At 45.7% G+C, this 15725-nt stretch overlaps 1 protein-coding gene across 1 annotated transcript in view; it reads right to left on the reverse strand.

Annotated features, from left to right (window-relative positions):
• Positions 1-594: 594 nt before the first annotated feature.
• The window catches only part of LOC106567544 (dapper homolog 3), a 29183-nt gene continuing 14052 nt past the window's right edge, over positions 595-15725 (reverse strand). The window contains exons 3-4 of the mRNA XM_014136969.2: positions 7212-7340; positions 595-3203 (exon numbers count right to left, since the gene is read on the reverse strand). Coding sequence (XP_013992444.1) covers positions 1486-3203; positions 7212-7340 — 1847 coding nt within the window. The 3' untranslated portion in view covers positions 595-1485. The remainder of the gene's footprint in view (positions 3204-7211; positions 7341-15725) is intronic.

A 15725-nucleotide genomic window follows, 5' to 3' on the forward strand; every position in this document is an offset into this window, starting at 1 on the left:
ATACGGATATCCAAAGTCAAACCACATTTACCACGGGCATTGCAATCTGGTTGCATACAGCTTCACTCCAAATTGATGATTCCTTGTGTGCTGCCAGCATGTGGGCAAGACTGAAATAAACCCAACCTTCATTTACGTTGTGACATACTCAGGTATAAAATTATCCAATTGACACTTTTACTACATTTTTACAGTAGAATAAAAGTTGCTCTTTAAATAAATCCCATGGCGCCTCCCACCCCACTAGGTATCTTAAGATGAATGCACTAATTGGAAATCGCTCTGGATAAGAGTGTCTGCTAAATGACTACCAACTGGACACTGACGTCAGTTCAACGTCTAGTTTTGATGAACATTTCGTAGAGTTTTCAACTAACGTGAATTCAACAAAACATTTCACCATGTCATTGGATTTAGGTTAAAAGTTCAGTGAAAACCAACATGAAATGCCCTTAAGTTCCAATCAGTTTTCCACGTTGATTCAACGTCACCACATAGATTTTTGGGGTTGAAATGACATGGAAACAACGTTGATTCAACCAGTTTTTGCCCAGTTGGTAAAATGTAAATGTAATAAAATACACATTGACTGCGGATGGTCGAGAGACAAGACCGCTGTGGTCCCTAAAGGTTCCATGGTCCCAGCTCATTTTATTTACAGACTACATTCATAAATACAGGAGTGTGTCCCCCACACCACACAGGTGAGCATGTGTAGAGGAGGGCCGCTTTCCAGGCTACATTGCAGACATGTGCCGGATCTCACAACACCTGGATACTGTAGGTGTGTAACATATCAGCTAACCATATGTTATGATTTAGCAATCTGATGCCTGACTGCGTTATGCAGTTGATGATATGGCATGTATCCATTGGTTGATGCAATGCAATGTCTGCCATGTAGTCAGCCTGGAATGCAACCTAGGCTACAGGCACGTTGATGCTGAGTCACAGGTCACATCACAGGGCTCATATCATGCTCACAGTACTCTCTGTTAGTCGGGAGGGAAACGGGTAGAATATGGGGGGTAAGGCCTTTTTTGGAAAGGGTGCAAGGTCGTTTTAGAAGGGGGGGATGGGGGTGCTTAATCTCTGGATCCCAGTTTTGAGTCCACTTCAGACATTCAAATGACCAGTAGCACCAACTCAAGCCACAAATCATATGATCTCAGACCTCAATTGGCTGGGCTCAGGCAACAGCAGAAAGCTGCACTGATCAGAGATCAGAGTTTAGAGCTCAGGCTCAGCTCTGTGTTCGGGAGAGTTGTTGGCAGATCTGAGGCCTGTGAAGGCTGCACTGAAAGCTAAAGAATCTATGTATGGATGTACAGTTAGGCAGTGCACTGAGTTATGTTTGCTGTCTTATATATCCGCTGCTTTCCAAAAATGACAGTGCTACTCCTCAAAGGAAACCATGTATAGCGAGAGTCACTAAAGTGTCTTAATCCCCACTGCTGAATCTCCACTCTGGTGCAGGGTAGCGCTCTAAACGGTGGTCATGATTTTGAGGGAGCCCGTGCGGAAGCGCAGGATCTTCTTTTTGAGCGCATGCGAGGCCTTGATCTTGATGAAGGCTTTGGGCTGCAGGGGGGCCCCAGCTGGGGCAGAGGGCAACGGGGGGGAGGAGAGCTGAGGGGGCAGCTGCTGGGGCCACACCAGACCCCCGCTCTCGTCTGAATCGCTGGACAGCGAGCTGGAAGCTGGCGTGTCGGCTTCACTCAGACTCGACTCAGACTCACCCTGCCCTGGGTGCGTGTAGCCCTCCTCGGGCCGACACAGGTACGCACGATCCCGGTCCAGGTACTCCAGATGGGGGTGGTGGGGATGATGATGGGGCAGGGGGTTGACATAGGTGTAAGGCGGGGGCCGGGGTTTACGGATGCGCCTGGAGCCATGGTCGGCTGGGGGCATTGGGGTTGGCTGTGGAGGCTGCTCGGCTTCGTCCTGGCTGAGATCCAGGGTGGAGCGCCAGCGGCGGTAGCCGGCGCTGCCCGGCTGGGGCCTCTTCCCCTTGGACTGGCTCCCGCGGCTGCTCCCTGACCCTCCCCCGTCTCTCTCCACCGTGTTGTACTTGCGTTCAGGGACCCCCCTCTGCCCATTGAGGCTGTTCTCTGACTGGGACCTGCAGGCCCGTCTTCCTGGCTTCTTGGAGCTTCCCGGCCGCTCCATCTCTCGCTCCCTGTCCCTCTCCCTGTCCCTTTCTTTCTCTCTCTCCTTCTCCCTTTCCCTCTCCCTCTCTTCGCTGAAGCGACACTTCTTGGCAGCGGCTCTAGACTTGGCCTGCTGCAGTTGCTGTGGGGCCGGCTGCTGTTGGGAGCCTCTCTCTGGATAATAGTTGCCCCGGCTGGGTTTGGGCGCCTTGTGGGAGTGTGCAGAGGCCCTGGCGGTGGTGGCCCGGAAGGGTTGGGCAGGGATATACTGGGCGTTGACCAACTGCTCATCGGGTGGGGGAGGCGAGCGCGATGGGGGCAGGGCCGGGTAGCCATTGTGGAAGTGCTGGGATGAGTCGGGCTCGCTGCTGGTAGGGTCCTGGGATGGAGCTTCACTGCAGGGGTAGTCCAGGGAGGCAGAGCAAGTGTTGGCCAGGGGGGGCTGCCTGGATTGGGGGTAGTGAGGGTGGGGGTGGAGGTGCTGGTGGTGGTGGTGAGGGGGGTCCACAGGGAGTAGGGCCATGACTGCATAAGGCTCCTGGTCCAGGCTGCGGTATGCCCAGGATGGAGGGGGACGCTCGTAACTGCTGGGGGAAACCGCAGCAGTGGCATGGTGGTGATTGGATTGGGGGTGATGGTCAGGGATGGAGTCAGTGGCTGGCGGAGGATTGGGTTCCTTGCGGCAAACGCTGCTTTGGCGGGCCACGGTGATGGCGGTGCGGGCCTCATGCAGACTTAGGCTGGTGCGGGGCTTGCAGGGCCGGAGGGGCAGGGCACGGCGCTGGATCAAACCCAGGATGTAGGTTTCCACACGCTGGGCCTGGCGGTAGTCCTCCTCCGTGGGCTCCCCCTCCACTGTATCTCCCCCCAGCTCCAGCTCTCCGCCTGGCCCCTCGCTGGTGTCCCAGGGCCAGGCCTCGTCTTCCCCCTCCCCTTCGCTAGCCCCTTCGGCGATGCCCTCCAGGGAGGGGTAGGGGGCTGAGAACGAGCGGGGGACTGTGGGGCGGGACCCGGATTCTGGCTGTCTGTCCCGTTTGGCCACAAAGAATTCCCCTGGAAAACAGAACCAGTAACACGGTTATAATCAGACACAAAAATAAAGGAAAACCCCAGATTTTGGGATTGTGACACAGCAATAGAGAGAACCCCACAGACACAGGCTAAGGCTGCGTCTAAAGCGTGATTTTGTAATCACTGTCAAAAACGCACAAATCAATGGTTGTTGGCTATGGAAAGGAACGAGAGATCTGCTTTGTCTGTGGTTTTCACCTGACCCACCTAAACCCTCTAAAATGTTATTGTAACCCTGCAGGTAAACAAATGTTTCTAACCACAACTGAGACTTAACCCTTATCCCAGATGAATTTGACCAAATTTGTCACTATTTGCAGAACACGGGTGCTGGCTAAGCAACGGGACTAATACAGTGACTCTAAGGACATCATGGGTTGTGCTTGTTTCACCAGCCATCAGTGCTCTGTCTATGTGTATCCAATGTATGCATGTGTATGTTGTTGCTGTATCTTGCTGGTGACATCCAATTTCCCCATGTGGGATTAATAAAATGTATTTAATTAAATTAAATGTATACACTCTTCAGGGAATAAAGGTGCTACCTAGAACCTAAAAGGGTTCTACGAGTGTCCCCATACTCGTCACCAAACGGTCCAAAAGGGTTCTTGTTGTGTATTGATATTCTAGTTTTGTCCCTTTTTGTCCCTTGCTTACCTACGTTGAAATGCTTGGAATGTTCTTCCTGTGAAACGCATTAAACAATGCCCACGTTAATTTCTACTCCCGTCTCATGTCCTGTCCTTATATTAGTTGTATAAGTAATACAGTGTGCTATACAACAGTTCTCCTATGGGGACTGCTGAATAACCTTTTTGGAACACTTTTTGTTTTAAACGGGGTAGGTCGTGGGAAGTAGGTAAACAAACCCACTAATGTGAATGAGCAAACATACACCAGGGACCATGGACGTAGCCCTAGCTGTGAGTACAATACACACAGCTGCAGAAACACCGGACACTGCTTATTGTGGCCAACGGTTACAGACAGAACACAGGCTGTGTTCTAAAAGGCACCCCATAGATGCGGTAAAGAGGTCGATGGAAAGCAGACCGTGGGGTATAGAAGAAGGACACCGGATTGGCGCACATTCAACAAATCTGGATATCACTCAAATCAGTCATGTTTGATGTATCGTAGCAGGTCCACAATGTGGTAACTAAAGTCCGATTTGGATATAATATTTGGCTGTTTTCGCTGCCTAACATTTAGAATAACCTTTTCAGGTCTAGAAGAAGTGACTGCTATGTTAACTCCTGTTCGAATAAGCTGGTAGCATAGCTAGCATACAGAAATTAGTGTTGGTAGTCAAAGTCGTTTTTAACTGTAATGCAGTTGATTGGTGAAATACACATATAAACAATCGCCTTAATGGTGGTTCATTTTGGTGTGGGGGACAACGAGGAGATTTGGGATTTTTCCCCCACACATTTCCAAGGCATTTCCATTGTTGTGTTTGATTGACCTCTTTACCGCATGTATTCCCTATTTATACAATGGGTGGGTCTTATCCTGGATGCTGATTGGTTAAAACCGCATTCCAGACGGTGTCTATTTCACAACTACCACCGGCTATGATGAAATGCCGATTGACTCTTCCATCTCACTGCGCAATCTACTGTCCTATGAGCCCATCCAGGCAACTGGATGAGCTCATCCACTGTAAAAAAAAGCATCTGAACATTATTTCCCCTTTCTTTAAGCCTAACATTTGTTTTTCAACAGCGGAAATGTGCAGAAACCTTGCTGACTGCCCCTCTGACCTTTGCAACATTGTTTACATTTTGATTTGCGATCTCCACCTCATCATAGGAAGTGTACGGACAAGACAAACAACAAGTTGGTCTGGTTGTCATAGTGACATACAATAACTAGCTAGCTAGCTCAGCTGCGGGGATAACAAAGTGACGGTTTTGTTTCATTGATTAAAAAAAATTCTCTTTTTTTAATCTGGTATAGCCATTTAGCTTAGATAGTTAGGGCCTAGGCTAGCTTGGCATAGAACGCATAGGACTAATGAACAGTCGGCTTGGCTTGGCTGGCAACGATGCCAATAGAATGAACAACCAGACGGCTTGGCTGGCAGCAATGCCAATCGAACCAAAATGACCAGCCGCCTTGGGTAGCAACCCTAAATTGTGTTGGTGACTATGTCTCATGAACGTAAGAAAATAGTTTGAATAAATTAATCAAAATCAAGTTTTTAATGAAAATATGTCAATCATTATTTTAATATGTTGGTATACCGTTGTATAAAATGCCCTCGACTTCATCCCTGGCCTAACAACACCCGTGCCAATATATCCTCCAAACCACGGCTTCTAGGGCATTATCACTTAATGAGTGCACTACTTTTCACCAGAGCCCGTAGCAGCGCAGACACAGTGTTCTGTTGAATCATCCTTACACACAGATAGAATAAACAGCTGAGGTAGGCCACCGGGCCTCTACTCAACTCTATGTCAAACTAAAGTATGTCTGTGCCCAATAAGTAGTGCACTATAAAGGGTATAGCGTGCCATTTTGGGACACAACCTCTGTCTTCCCTAAGCTAGTCTGCCTGTATCCCACTGGGAAGCATTCCTTGAAGTAACGTCAGCTAACCACAGCCAAGGCCAGACCATCTAACCTGCACTTTAACATAACACTGTCTCCTGTATCCTGATTTATGTGTGTGTGTGTGTGCGCGTGTGTCTCTAACATGGTACAGTGGGTCTTTTTCTCTTTCTGTTTTCTCATTCCGACTGAGTATGCACACGGCAGCCATGTCTAAATCCCATGACTATAATCAAGGCCTCTACATAATCACGACAGGACAGTCCACTGATGCAATTACACATCAAAGCCAGAACAACCAGACTCTCCTTTCACCCCTCCACCAGCACAACCAGTCCCCTCATTTATCTATGTCACTGGGCACAAGATGTCCCTTTTTTTTTTTTTTTTACAAGTCCCTCATACAAAACACTGTGTCCCAAATAGTACCCTATTCCCTATTTAATGTACTATATTGGAAATAGGACGCCATGTGGGATGCAGACACTGATTTTAAATGGACATTACACTCCAAAACCAAAGTTTGTTCAGACCTCAAAAGTGGTCTCATGCCCAGATACAGATATGTCCACATCCCATGCCTGGTTTCTTGACAAAACATCTGCCAAACTTTGATTTTGGAGTGCATTATCCAGAAAATAAAAGTACAATGCAATACTATACAACATAAACATTTGTACCTTTAAGAGCATATCTTCCTAATCTAATAGCTAGAAGCCAATTACAGAGGGGAACTCAAGTAGAAGAGAATCCATTTATATAGGTCCTTCGCTTTAATGCAACCCAAAGAAATGGGTTTGTGTTTGTTTTGCCGTGCGTCTAGAACTCGTTATAGTCTGGGCTATTTGGGAGCGCTGATTGAGTCTGATGGCGTCTGGCTCTAATGTGCTTCTGCTGGCCGCTGCTCTGTGGGGGACTTAGTGCCAGCTTGGCATCATTGTTGGCATCAATGTTGGCATCATTGTTGCCCTCTTGCACTGTCTATGTGGACTAATATACATTTAGTAACTATGCGGTCTGACCTAATCAAACAGATGCCCAAGAATATAAATGGATATTGCTCTATATCTGGGTAAATGCATTTGCTGAGCAACTGTGACGTTATTGAAACTGAATAAAAAACACTAATAAAATCCATTAAATTCTTTGCTTAGGTATGCCTATAGGCTATATTGATTGTACTGCATTTGCATGGTGTGTTTGTCACAGGAGGTTGGTGCCACCTTAATTGGGGAGGACGGGCTTGTGGTAATGGCTGACGCGGAATAGTACCAACTACATCAAACATGTGTTTGATCTATTCCATTTGCTCCATTCCAGCCATTATTATGAGCCGTCCTCCCCTCAGCAGCGTCCACTGGTGTGTGTGTGTGTGTGTGTGTGTGTGTGTGTGTGTGTGTGTGTGTGTGTGTGCGCGTGTGTGTAGTCACTTACCGGCTGATTTGGGCCTGTCGTTGGCGTAGACCATGCGGATGGCTCGGGCAGTGCTGGGGGAGAGCTCTCCAAACCCAGAGGAATCAGACAGACCCATAGGAGACAGGCGCTCACTCAGCTCATAGAATCCTGCAAAACACATATACCATTTAACAGATGTATTTATCTGAAGTGACTTACAGTACAGTGAACGCATACATTTTCCGAATGTGTATGAGATCCCTGCGGGAAATTAACCAACACAACCTTAACTTTGCTACCTCCATGCTCCTACCAACTGAGCCACACAGGACCAACACCACTCACGTCTCAGCCAAATGACGATTTGGGAGTACTGGTATGCAAGTGCAACAGTCTGTAGTTCCTGTGGATGGTTGTTTCTACAGTTATTGGGTATGCATACAGTGTATTGTTTACTTTTCTTATGAACTGGAACACTAACTGATTTGAAAAGAAAGAACCTGCCATTTTCACTTGTATCTACCACTTTTGTAACTTTGTCAGCTGTAGGCGAGTGGGTCCCTATTATATTGGTCTCTCTAGATTGAATTGTAATCTTTTTAGTGAGCTTTTCCTTTTTTGTTTAGTATTGTCTTTCTCAAGATTAAAATGTGGGTCCCGAAAATAACGACAAAAGAGAGTTCAGCTGGTAGTCAGGTCTAGATCAAAAGAGTAACCCCACTCAAAAGACTTACACAGCATTTATTTTTATGTGACTATAGCTGAAGAACATTCAGTTATGAAGACAGGACTGTTAGCAGATATGCTGTGGCCTTGTATCCCAATGTTTTTCCATGTTGAAAGTGAACGGCATGTTAGTCATTTACTCATTCCTCAAGGCATTTGATGCCTCTCAATGTTTCCTTTTTGAAACTCTCAAGGCTTCTCAAAGCGTTTTTCAATGTGCCATCCTCAATCTCCAAATCGCCAGTCGGCTGTGCATACTTTGAGGTAATTGACCCAATATTAGCCGTGGATTTTATACTCCTGGCATCTTCGGGGAGCTGAAAGTACATTTTCGTTGGACGGCTCACAGCTCTTCAAGCCAAGTCATTTTAAACTCTCAGCAAAAATGCTCCCTCGGAAAACTGAATGCATTTATCAACTTAATGTGGGCTTTGGAACTGTTTCCTGCTTTGATTGACAAAGAACACAAGCAACGCAGCCCTAGACAGTCACTCAATATCAGTGGAGGCTTCTCAGAGGAGGAAGGGGAGAACCATCGTCCTCAGTGAATTTCATAAAAATAAAAATAGTGAAATATTAAAAAAGTTATCCTCTATACTAAATACACTCACATCACCAAATAATAGATTAAAACACATTGTTTTGTAATGAAGGTCTACAGTAGCCTCAGCAGCATTCTGTAGGGTAGCACCATGGTGTAGCTGGAGGACAGCTAGTTTCCGTCCTCCTCTGGGTACTTTGACTTCAATACAAAACCTAGGAGGCTCATAGTTCTCACGCCCTTCCATAGACTTACACAGTAATTATGACAACTTCCGGAGGACGTCCTCCAACCTATCAGAGCTCTTGCAGCATGAACTGATTATGGTGTCCACCCAATCAAAGGATCAGAAAATGAATCTAGTACTGAATGCTTAAGCTACAGTTAGTTAGCACTGCAGTGCATAAAATGTGGTGAATAGATGACTCAAAGAGAGAGAAAGACAATAGTTGAACAGTTTTGAACAAATTAATTTCTTCAAAAGAGAGAGGGAGAGAGAGAGAGCTATATTTTGTTGTAGGTTTTTTCACTTTCACTTAGCTAGCGAATACAGCTAGCTAGTTTAGCCTACTCAAACACCCATCTCAAACAGAGAGGGATGCTAGCTAGCTGGCTATGGCTATCCAACAATGGAACTCTTCCAAGTCAAGGTAAGCTTTTGGTTTTATTAATTTATTGCCACCTGGGGCTCACCCATGTAACTGCTAACACTGCTTACTGACTGTACACTGTACTGCATGATTGTAGCGGGTTTACTACTAGTAGCTATATTGACTATGACTTTAGCTAATAATGGTCATAATGATCAAATCAAAGGTTATTTGTCACGTGCGCCGAATACAACAGTGAAATGCTTACTTACAGGCTCTAACCAATAGTGCGAAAAAAAGGTGTGTGTGTGTGTAGGTAAGTAAAGAAATAAAACAACAGTAGAAAGTAATTTGAAAATAAGAGTAGCAAGGCTATATACAGACAGCGGTTAGTCAGGCTTATTGAGGTAGTATGTACATGTAGGTATGGTAAATGTGACTATGCATATATGATGAACAGAGAGTAGCAGTAGCATAAAAAGAGGGGTTGTCGGGTGGTGGGGCACAATGCAGATAGCCCGGTTAGCCAATGTGCGGGAGCACTGGTTGGTCGGGCCAATTGAGGTAGTATGTACATGAATGTATAGTTAAAGTGACTATGCATATAAGATAAACAGAGAGTAGCAGCAGTGTAAATTAGGGGTTGGGGGGAGGGGGGCACACAATGCAAATAGTCCGGGTAACCATTTGGTTACCTGTTCACGAGTCTTATGGCTTGGGGTAAAAACTGTTGAGAAGCCTTTTTGTCCTAGACTTAGCACTCCGGTACCGTTTGCCATCCGGTAGTAGAGAGAACAGTCTATGACTGGGGTGGCTGGGGTCTTTGACAATTTTTAGGGCCTTCCTCTGACACCGCCTGGTGTAGAGGTCCTAGATGGCAGGCAGCTTTGCCCGAGTGATGTACTGGGCCGTACGCACTACCCTCTGAAGTGCCTTGCGGTCGGAGGCTGAGCAATTGCCGTACCAGGCAGTGATGCAACCAGTCAGGATGCTCTCGATGTTGCAGCTGTAGAACCTTTTGAGGCTCTCAGGACCCATGCCAAATCTTTTTAGTTTCCTTAGGGGGAATAGGCTTTGTCGTGCCCTCTTCACGACTGTCTTGGTGTGTTTGGACCATTCTAGTTTGTTGTTGATGTGGACACCGAGGAATTTGAAGCTCTCAACCTGCTCCACTACAGCCCCGTCGATGAGAATGGGGATGTGTTCGGTGCTCCTTTTCCTGTAGTCCACAATCATCTCCTTAGTCTTGGTTACGTTGAGGGATAGGTTGTTATTCTGGCACCGCCCAGCCAGGTCTCTGACGTCCTCCCTGTCGGCTATCTCGTCATTGTCGGTGATCAGGCCTACCACTGTTGTGTCGTCTGCAAACTTAATGATGGTGTTGGAGTCGTGCCTGGCCATGCAGTCGTGGGTGAACAGGGAGTTCAGGAGGGGACTGAGCACGCACCCCTGGGGAGCTCCAGTGTTGAGGATCAGCGTGGCAGATGTGTTGCTACTTACCCTCACCACCTGGGGGCGGCCCGTCAGGAAGTCCAGGATACAGTTGCAGAGGGAGGTGTTTAGTCCCAGGTTCCTTAGCTTAGTGATGAGCTTTGAGGGTGTGTGTAGCAGTTAGCGGTTATAATACGAAGGTTTGGCTTGGAAAGTTTTTTCACCTGGTTACAGACAGCTGATGTGTTGTGCACTGAAGTCCAAGCCAGGGAAAAGGGAAAAGGTGAGAGGAGGAGAGCGCATAAATGCGAGAAGGATTATAGCCACAATGATCAAAGTGATCATGATGTTTGTATGTGGCCACTGTTAAAGTGAATTGTGTTTGCGTTTGATCATGGGTGTATTCATACCGCCAATTCTGTTGAAAAACGTTCTTAAACGGAAGCAAACAGAACGAAACGGGGATACACATACCTGAATTTGTCCAATAGAAACTCTAGTTTGCAACTTTTGACTAATTATCACACCCTAGATCAGCTAGATGCAGGCAAGAGTGTGCAAGGCGGTATTGAATGTGTCACTCGCTGTCTGTCACCTTGATTACTCAAATTTCTCGCGACCTGTGCACCTAAGTTGCAAAATGTCATTCATAGGCTAGGTATGTAGTAACCTCAGGATGGCTAAAGGGAAAATTTTAGTTTCATGTAGTAGCTAAAACCAATCAATGTTACATTGAGCTGGGTGAATGGAATATGAATGACACAGGGGCGGAAATCCCGGGGGGGACGGGGGGGACACGACCCCCCCATCCTGGGAAAAATATGATTTGTCCCCCCAATATATCACTGAAACATAACTATGTAATTTAAATAATATTAATAATACGCAATGAAAGCAATTGTGCTGATTATAGACACTTAATAGCGCGTTTTTAAGTTTCAAAAGATTGCAACCCCCCCACCCTTTGCCTCACAATGGTTTGATCCACTGCCAGTTCCTTAGCTTGCTAGGTAACAGAGAGGTCGTATCTACTGTCTGAAAGGCACTCAATGCACGTAACTGACGTGAGGTTAATCCAGTCAATCGCGCACACACACTAGCTGAATATGCAGAGCTAGCGCTCAAATATTAACTATTAAGCTAGCTAGTACCTATTCCATTTATGTGGCGTGGTCAAAAATGGAATCAGCATGCAGATGATGTAAGTTAGTGCTTCAAAGTCCCTGTGATAAGGTTAGCGATAAACTGAAATCCAAACTGAACAGAACTACACTCTCTTCTACCATTGTCTTAAATATATTTAATGGTCTCGTTGCAAAAGCTAAATTGTCGCAAGTGAACTTTTATTTATTTATTTTATTTCACCTTTATTTAACCCGGGTATCAAAGATTAAAGCAAACACCACTGAAACTGAAATGGTGCTCGCTAGCTTTGCAAATTCAGCTATTGTTGGAAGCCAGCCAATATGAAACAAACTATTAAAATTACAAAAGGTTGCAGCATATGTTGTGTAAATGGTGAACTCGTACAGCTGTCAACTCTTGTCATTTTAATCCGTTTCACATTTGCTAGCTACCTTTTAGATCGAAGCCCAAATAGAATGATTGAAGATGATAGAAGCCCATCTCCTACTGTAAATAACCTACACACTGTGTGTGTAGCCAGCCAGCCAGCCAGGTAGAAAAATGGCAGAAAAATAAAAGACGGACATCCGAGTATTTTTCAATACACCAAAACGCATAGTAAGAACCCTAGTAGCCTAATATCTCAAAGACTAGTTCATAAAATGTTCATAAGAAAGAAATGAAATTCTAATGGATATGTTTCACAATGATGTCATTAGGCAGAGCAGGCAACAGATGGCACACAGACAGCAGAGTTGGGGACAGATATGCAGGGACAGACTGGCAGAGACAGGGAGTCTCAGGTAAGTTTGTTGAGTCTTTGTTTGGCAACATTATGAAAGGTTCTCAATTTTTTTGACTTGTAAAATAGGGACATAATTGGAAAATGCCATGGATATCCCCACTCTCAACTTAAACTGGTGACTGAGCTAAGATTTGTTAAAGGCAATGGTATTGCTGTTGTGATTAGTTGTGTAGTTTTGGGTACCGGTAGTTAGGAGTACGGCAAACACCTTATTTCTTTGGTTCCTCAATATACATTTACCATATTACAATGTAGGCTATGTGTTACAGCACTACTTTTGGTGTCCCCCTCAGGAATTGCTCTTGAGAAAATTTAATGTAATTGTCCCCTCCAAAGTTGATATCAGATTTTCGCCCCTGGAATGACAGTCAACCAATATGCTGTAATAGAAATAAGGCCATGGTCAGAAACATTATTATCGTCCTCCCTCATCTTAAACGGCACCGACCAACACTTCTCCAAAAGGACTATTGTGAAATATACAGTACTATACAGTAAGAGTGAGGTGAGTTAGAGGTGAGATAGGGGTGAGATAGCTATATGGAGCAGTAATAGGCCCACTGTGGGGTAATTTAAGTTACCATTCTAAAATAGAGCAGACGTGTCTGCCTGCTTTTGTTGCTGCCAGGCTATCAAACCACCTCATATAATGATGTCAGCCTCTGAGCCGAGGACAGAAACTAGATCGGCCTTGGTAATCTCTCTCTCTGCCTCTCAGCATCAGATGGAACTAGAGCATGCTCATGGTTAGGCCTATCCCCGCTATGTGTGAATAGTACCTTGATTACAATGACTTCATAAAATACAATTTTCTTAACTTATTCACTACCATGCATATGTGACAGACTGGGTTGGAAGCTAGGTGTCCTGCTCACTACAAGACTGTGTTAGCCCACTGAGCTAAAGCCTAGGCATTAGATTATCAAATCAAAGTTTATTTGTCACGTGCGCCGAATACAACAGGTACCTTACAGTGAAATGCTTACTTACAGGTTCTAACCAATAGTGCAAAAAAGGTATTAGGTGAACAATAGGTACCGTAATTTCCGGACTATTAAGCGCACCTGAATATAAGCCGCATCCACTGAATTTTATTTTTATTTTATTTTGAACATAAATAAGCCGCACATGTCTATAAGTCGCAGGTGCCTACCGGTACATTGAAACAAATGAACTTTACACAGGCTTTAACGAAACACGGCTTGTAACAAAAATAAATAGGCTTTAACGAAACACGGCTTGTAACAAAAATAAATAGGCTTTAGCGAAACATGGCTTGTAACAAAAAATAAAAAATTAGCAGTAAGCTTTAGTTGTCTTTTTGCACTGAGTCAATTCCTCACGCTGCTGTTTCCAACGTCTTATCATCGACTCATTAAGACCAAGCTCCCGTGCAGCAGCTCTATTTCCTTTTCCAACAGCCAGATCAATCGCCTTCAACTTGAAAGCTGCATCATATGCATTTCTCCGTGTCTTTGCCATGATGAGGGTGACAAAATGACTACCGTAATCAGAATGATGGGAAGTTTGAGAGCGCTCGATTTAATCTAAACAGTAAACAAAAAAGTTGTTTGACCTTAACCCGTTCAGCAATTTCATTGGTCTAATGAAAGCTTCATGCCGCCAAAAAACTGAGCACGTCACAGAATGTGTTTAAAAAAAAAAAAAAAATTGAAAGCGGGAAAAATCCATATATTAGCCGCGTCATTGTTTAAGCCGCGATGTTCAAAGTGTGGGAAAAAAGTTGCGGCTTATAGTCCGGAATTTACAGTAAGTAAAGAAATAAAAACATCAGTAAAAAGACTGGGAAAAACAGGAGCGAGGCTATATACAGTAGCGAGGCTATAAAAGTAGTGAGGCTACATACAGACAACGGTTAGTCAGGCTGATTGAGGTAGTATGTACATGTAGGTATGGTTAAAGTGACTATGCATATATGATGACCAGAGAGTAGCAGTAGCGTAAAGAGGGGTTGGCGGGTGGTGGGTGGCAGAACACAATGCAGATAGCCCGGTTAGCCAATGTGCGGAGCACTGGGTGGTCGGGCCAATTGAGGTAGTATGTACATGTAGGTATGGTTAAAGTGACTATGCATATATTATAAACAGAGAGTAGCAGCAGTGTAAAAGAGAGGTTGGGGGGGTGGGGGGAGGGGCACACAATGCAGATAGTCTGGGTAACCATTTGATTACCTGTTCAGGAGTCTTATGGCTTGGGGGTAAAAACTGTTGAGAAGCCTTTTTGTCCTAGACTTGGCACTCCGGTACCGCTTGCCATCCGGTAGTAGAGAGAACAGTCCTTGACTGGGGTGGCTGGGGTCTTTGACAATTTTTAGGGCCTTCCTCTGACACCGCCTGATGTAGAGTTCCTGGATGGCAGGCAGCTTAGCCCCAGTGATGTCCTAGGCCATACGCACTACCCTCTGTAGTGCCTTGCGGTCGGAAGCCGAGCAATTGCCGTACCAGGCAGTGATGCAACCAGTCAGGATGCTCTCGATGTTGCAGCTGTAAAACCTTTTGATGATCTCAGGACCCATGACAAATCTTTTTAGTTTCCTGAGGGGGAATAGGCTTTGTCGTGCCCTCTTCACGATTGTCTTGGTGTGTTTGGACCATTCTAGTTTGTTGTTGATGTGGACACCAAGGAATTTGAAGCTCTCAACCTGCTCCACTACAGGCCCGTCGATGAGAATGGGGGCGTACTCGGTCCTCCTTTTCCTGTAGTCCACTGTAGTTTCCTGGCACCAGGTCTCTGACCTCCTCCCTTTAGGCTGTCTCGTCATTGTCAGTGATCAGGCCTACCACTGTTGTGTCATCTGCAAACTTAATGATGGTGTTGGAGTCGTGCCTGGCCATGCAGTCGTGAGTGAACAGGGAGTACAGGAGGGGACTGAGCATGCACCCCTGGGGAGCTCCAGTGTTGAGGATCAGCGTGGAAGATGTGTTGCTACCTACCCTTACCACCTGGGGGCGGCCCGTCAGGATGTCCAGGATCCAGTTGCAGAGGGAGGTGTTTAGTCCCAGGATCCTTAGCTTAGTGATGAGCTTTGAGGGTACTATGGTGTTGAACGCTGAGCTGTAGTCAATGAATGGCATTCTCACATAAGTGTTCCTTTTGTCCAAGTGGGAAACGGCAGTGTGGAGTGCAATAGAGATTGCATCATCTGTGGAACTGTTTGGGCGGTATGCAAATTGGAGTGGGTCTAGGGTTTCTGGGATAATGGTGTTGATGTGAGTCATTACCAGCCTTTCAAAGCACTTCATGGCTACGGACGTGAGTGCTACGGGTCTGTAGTCATTTAGGCAGGTTGCCTTTGTGTTGTTGGGCACAGGGAC

This window comes from Salmo salar, chromosome ssa13, assembly GCF_905237065.1.
Source record: "Salmo salar chromosome ssa13, Ssal_v3.1, whole genome shotgun sequence".
In the NCBI taxonomy this organism is placed as follows: domain Eukaryota; kingdom Metazoa; phylum Chordata; class Actinopteri; order Salmoniformes; family Salmonidae; genus Salmo; species Salmo salar.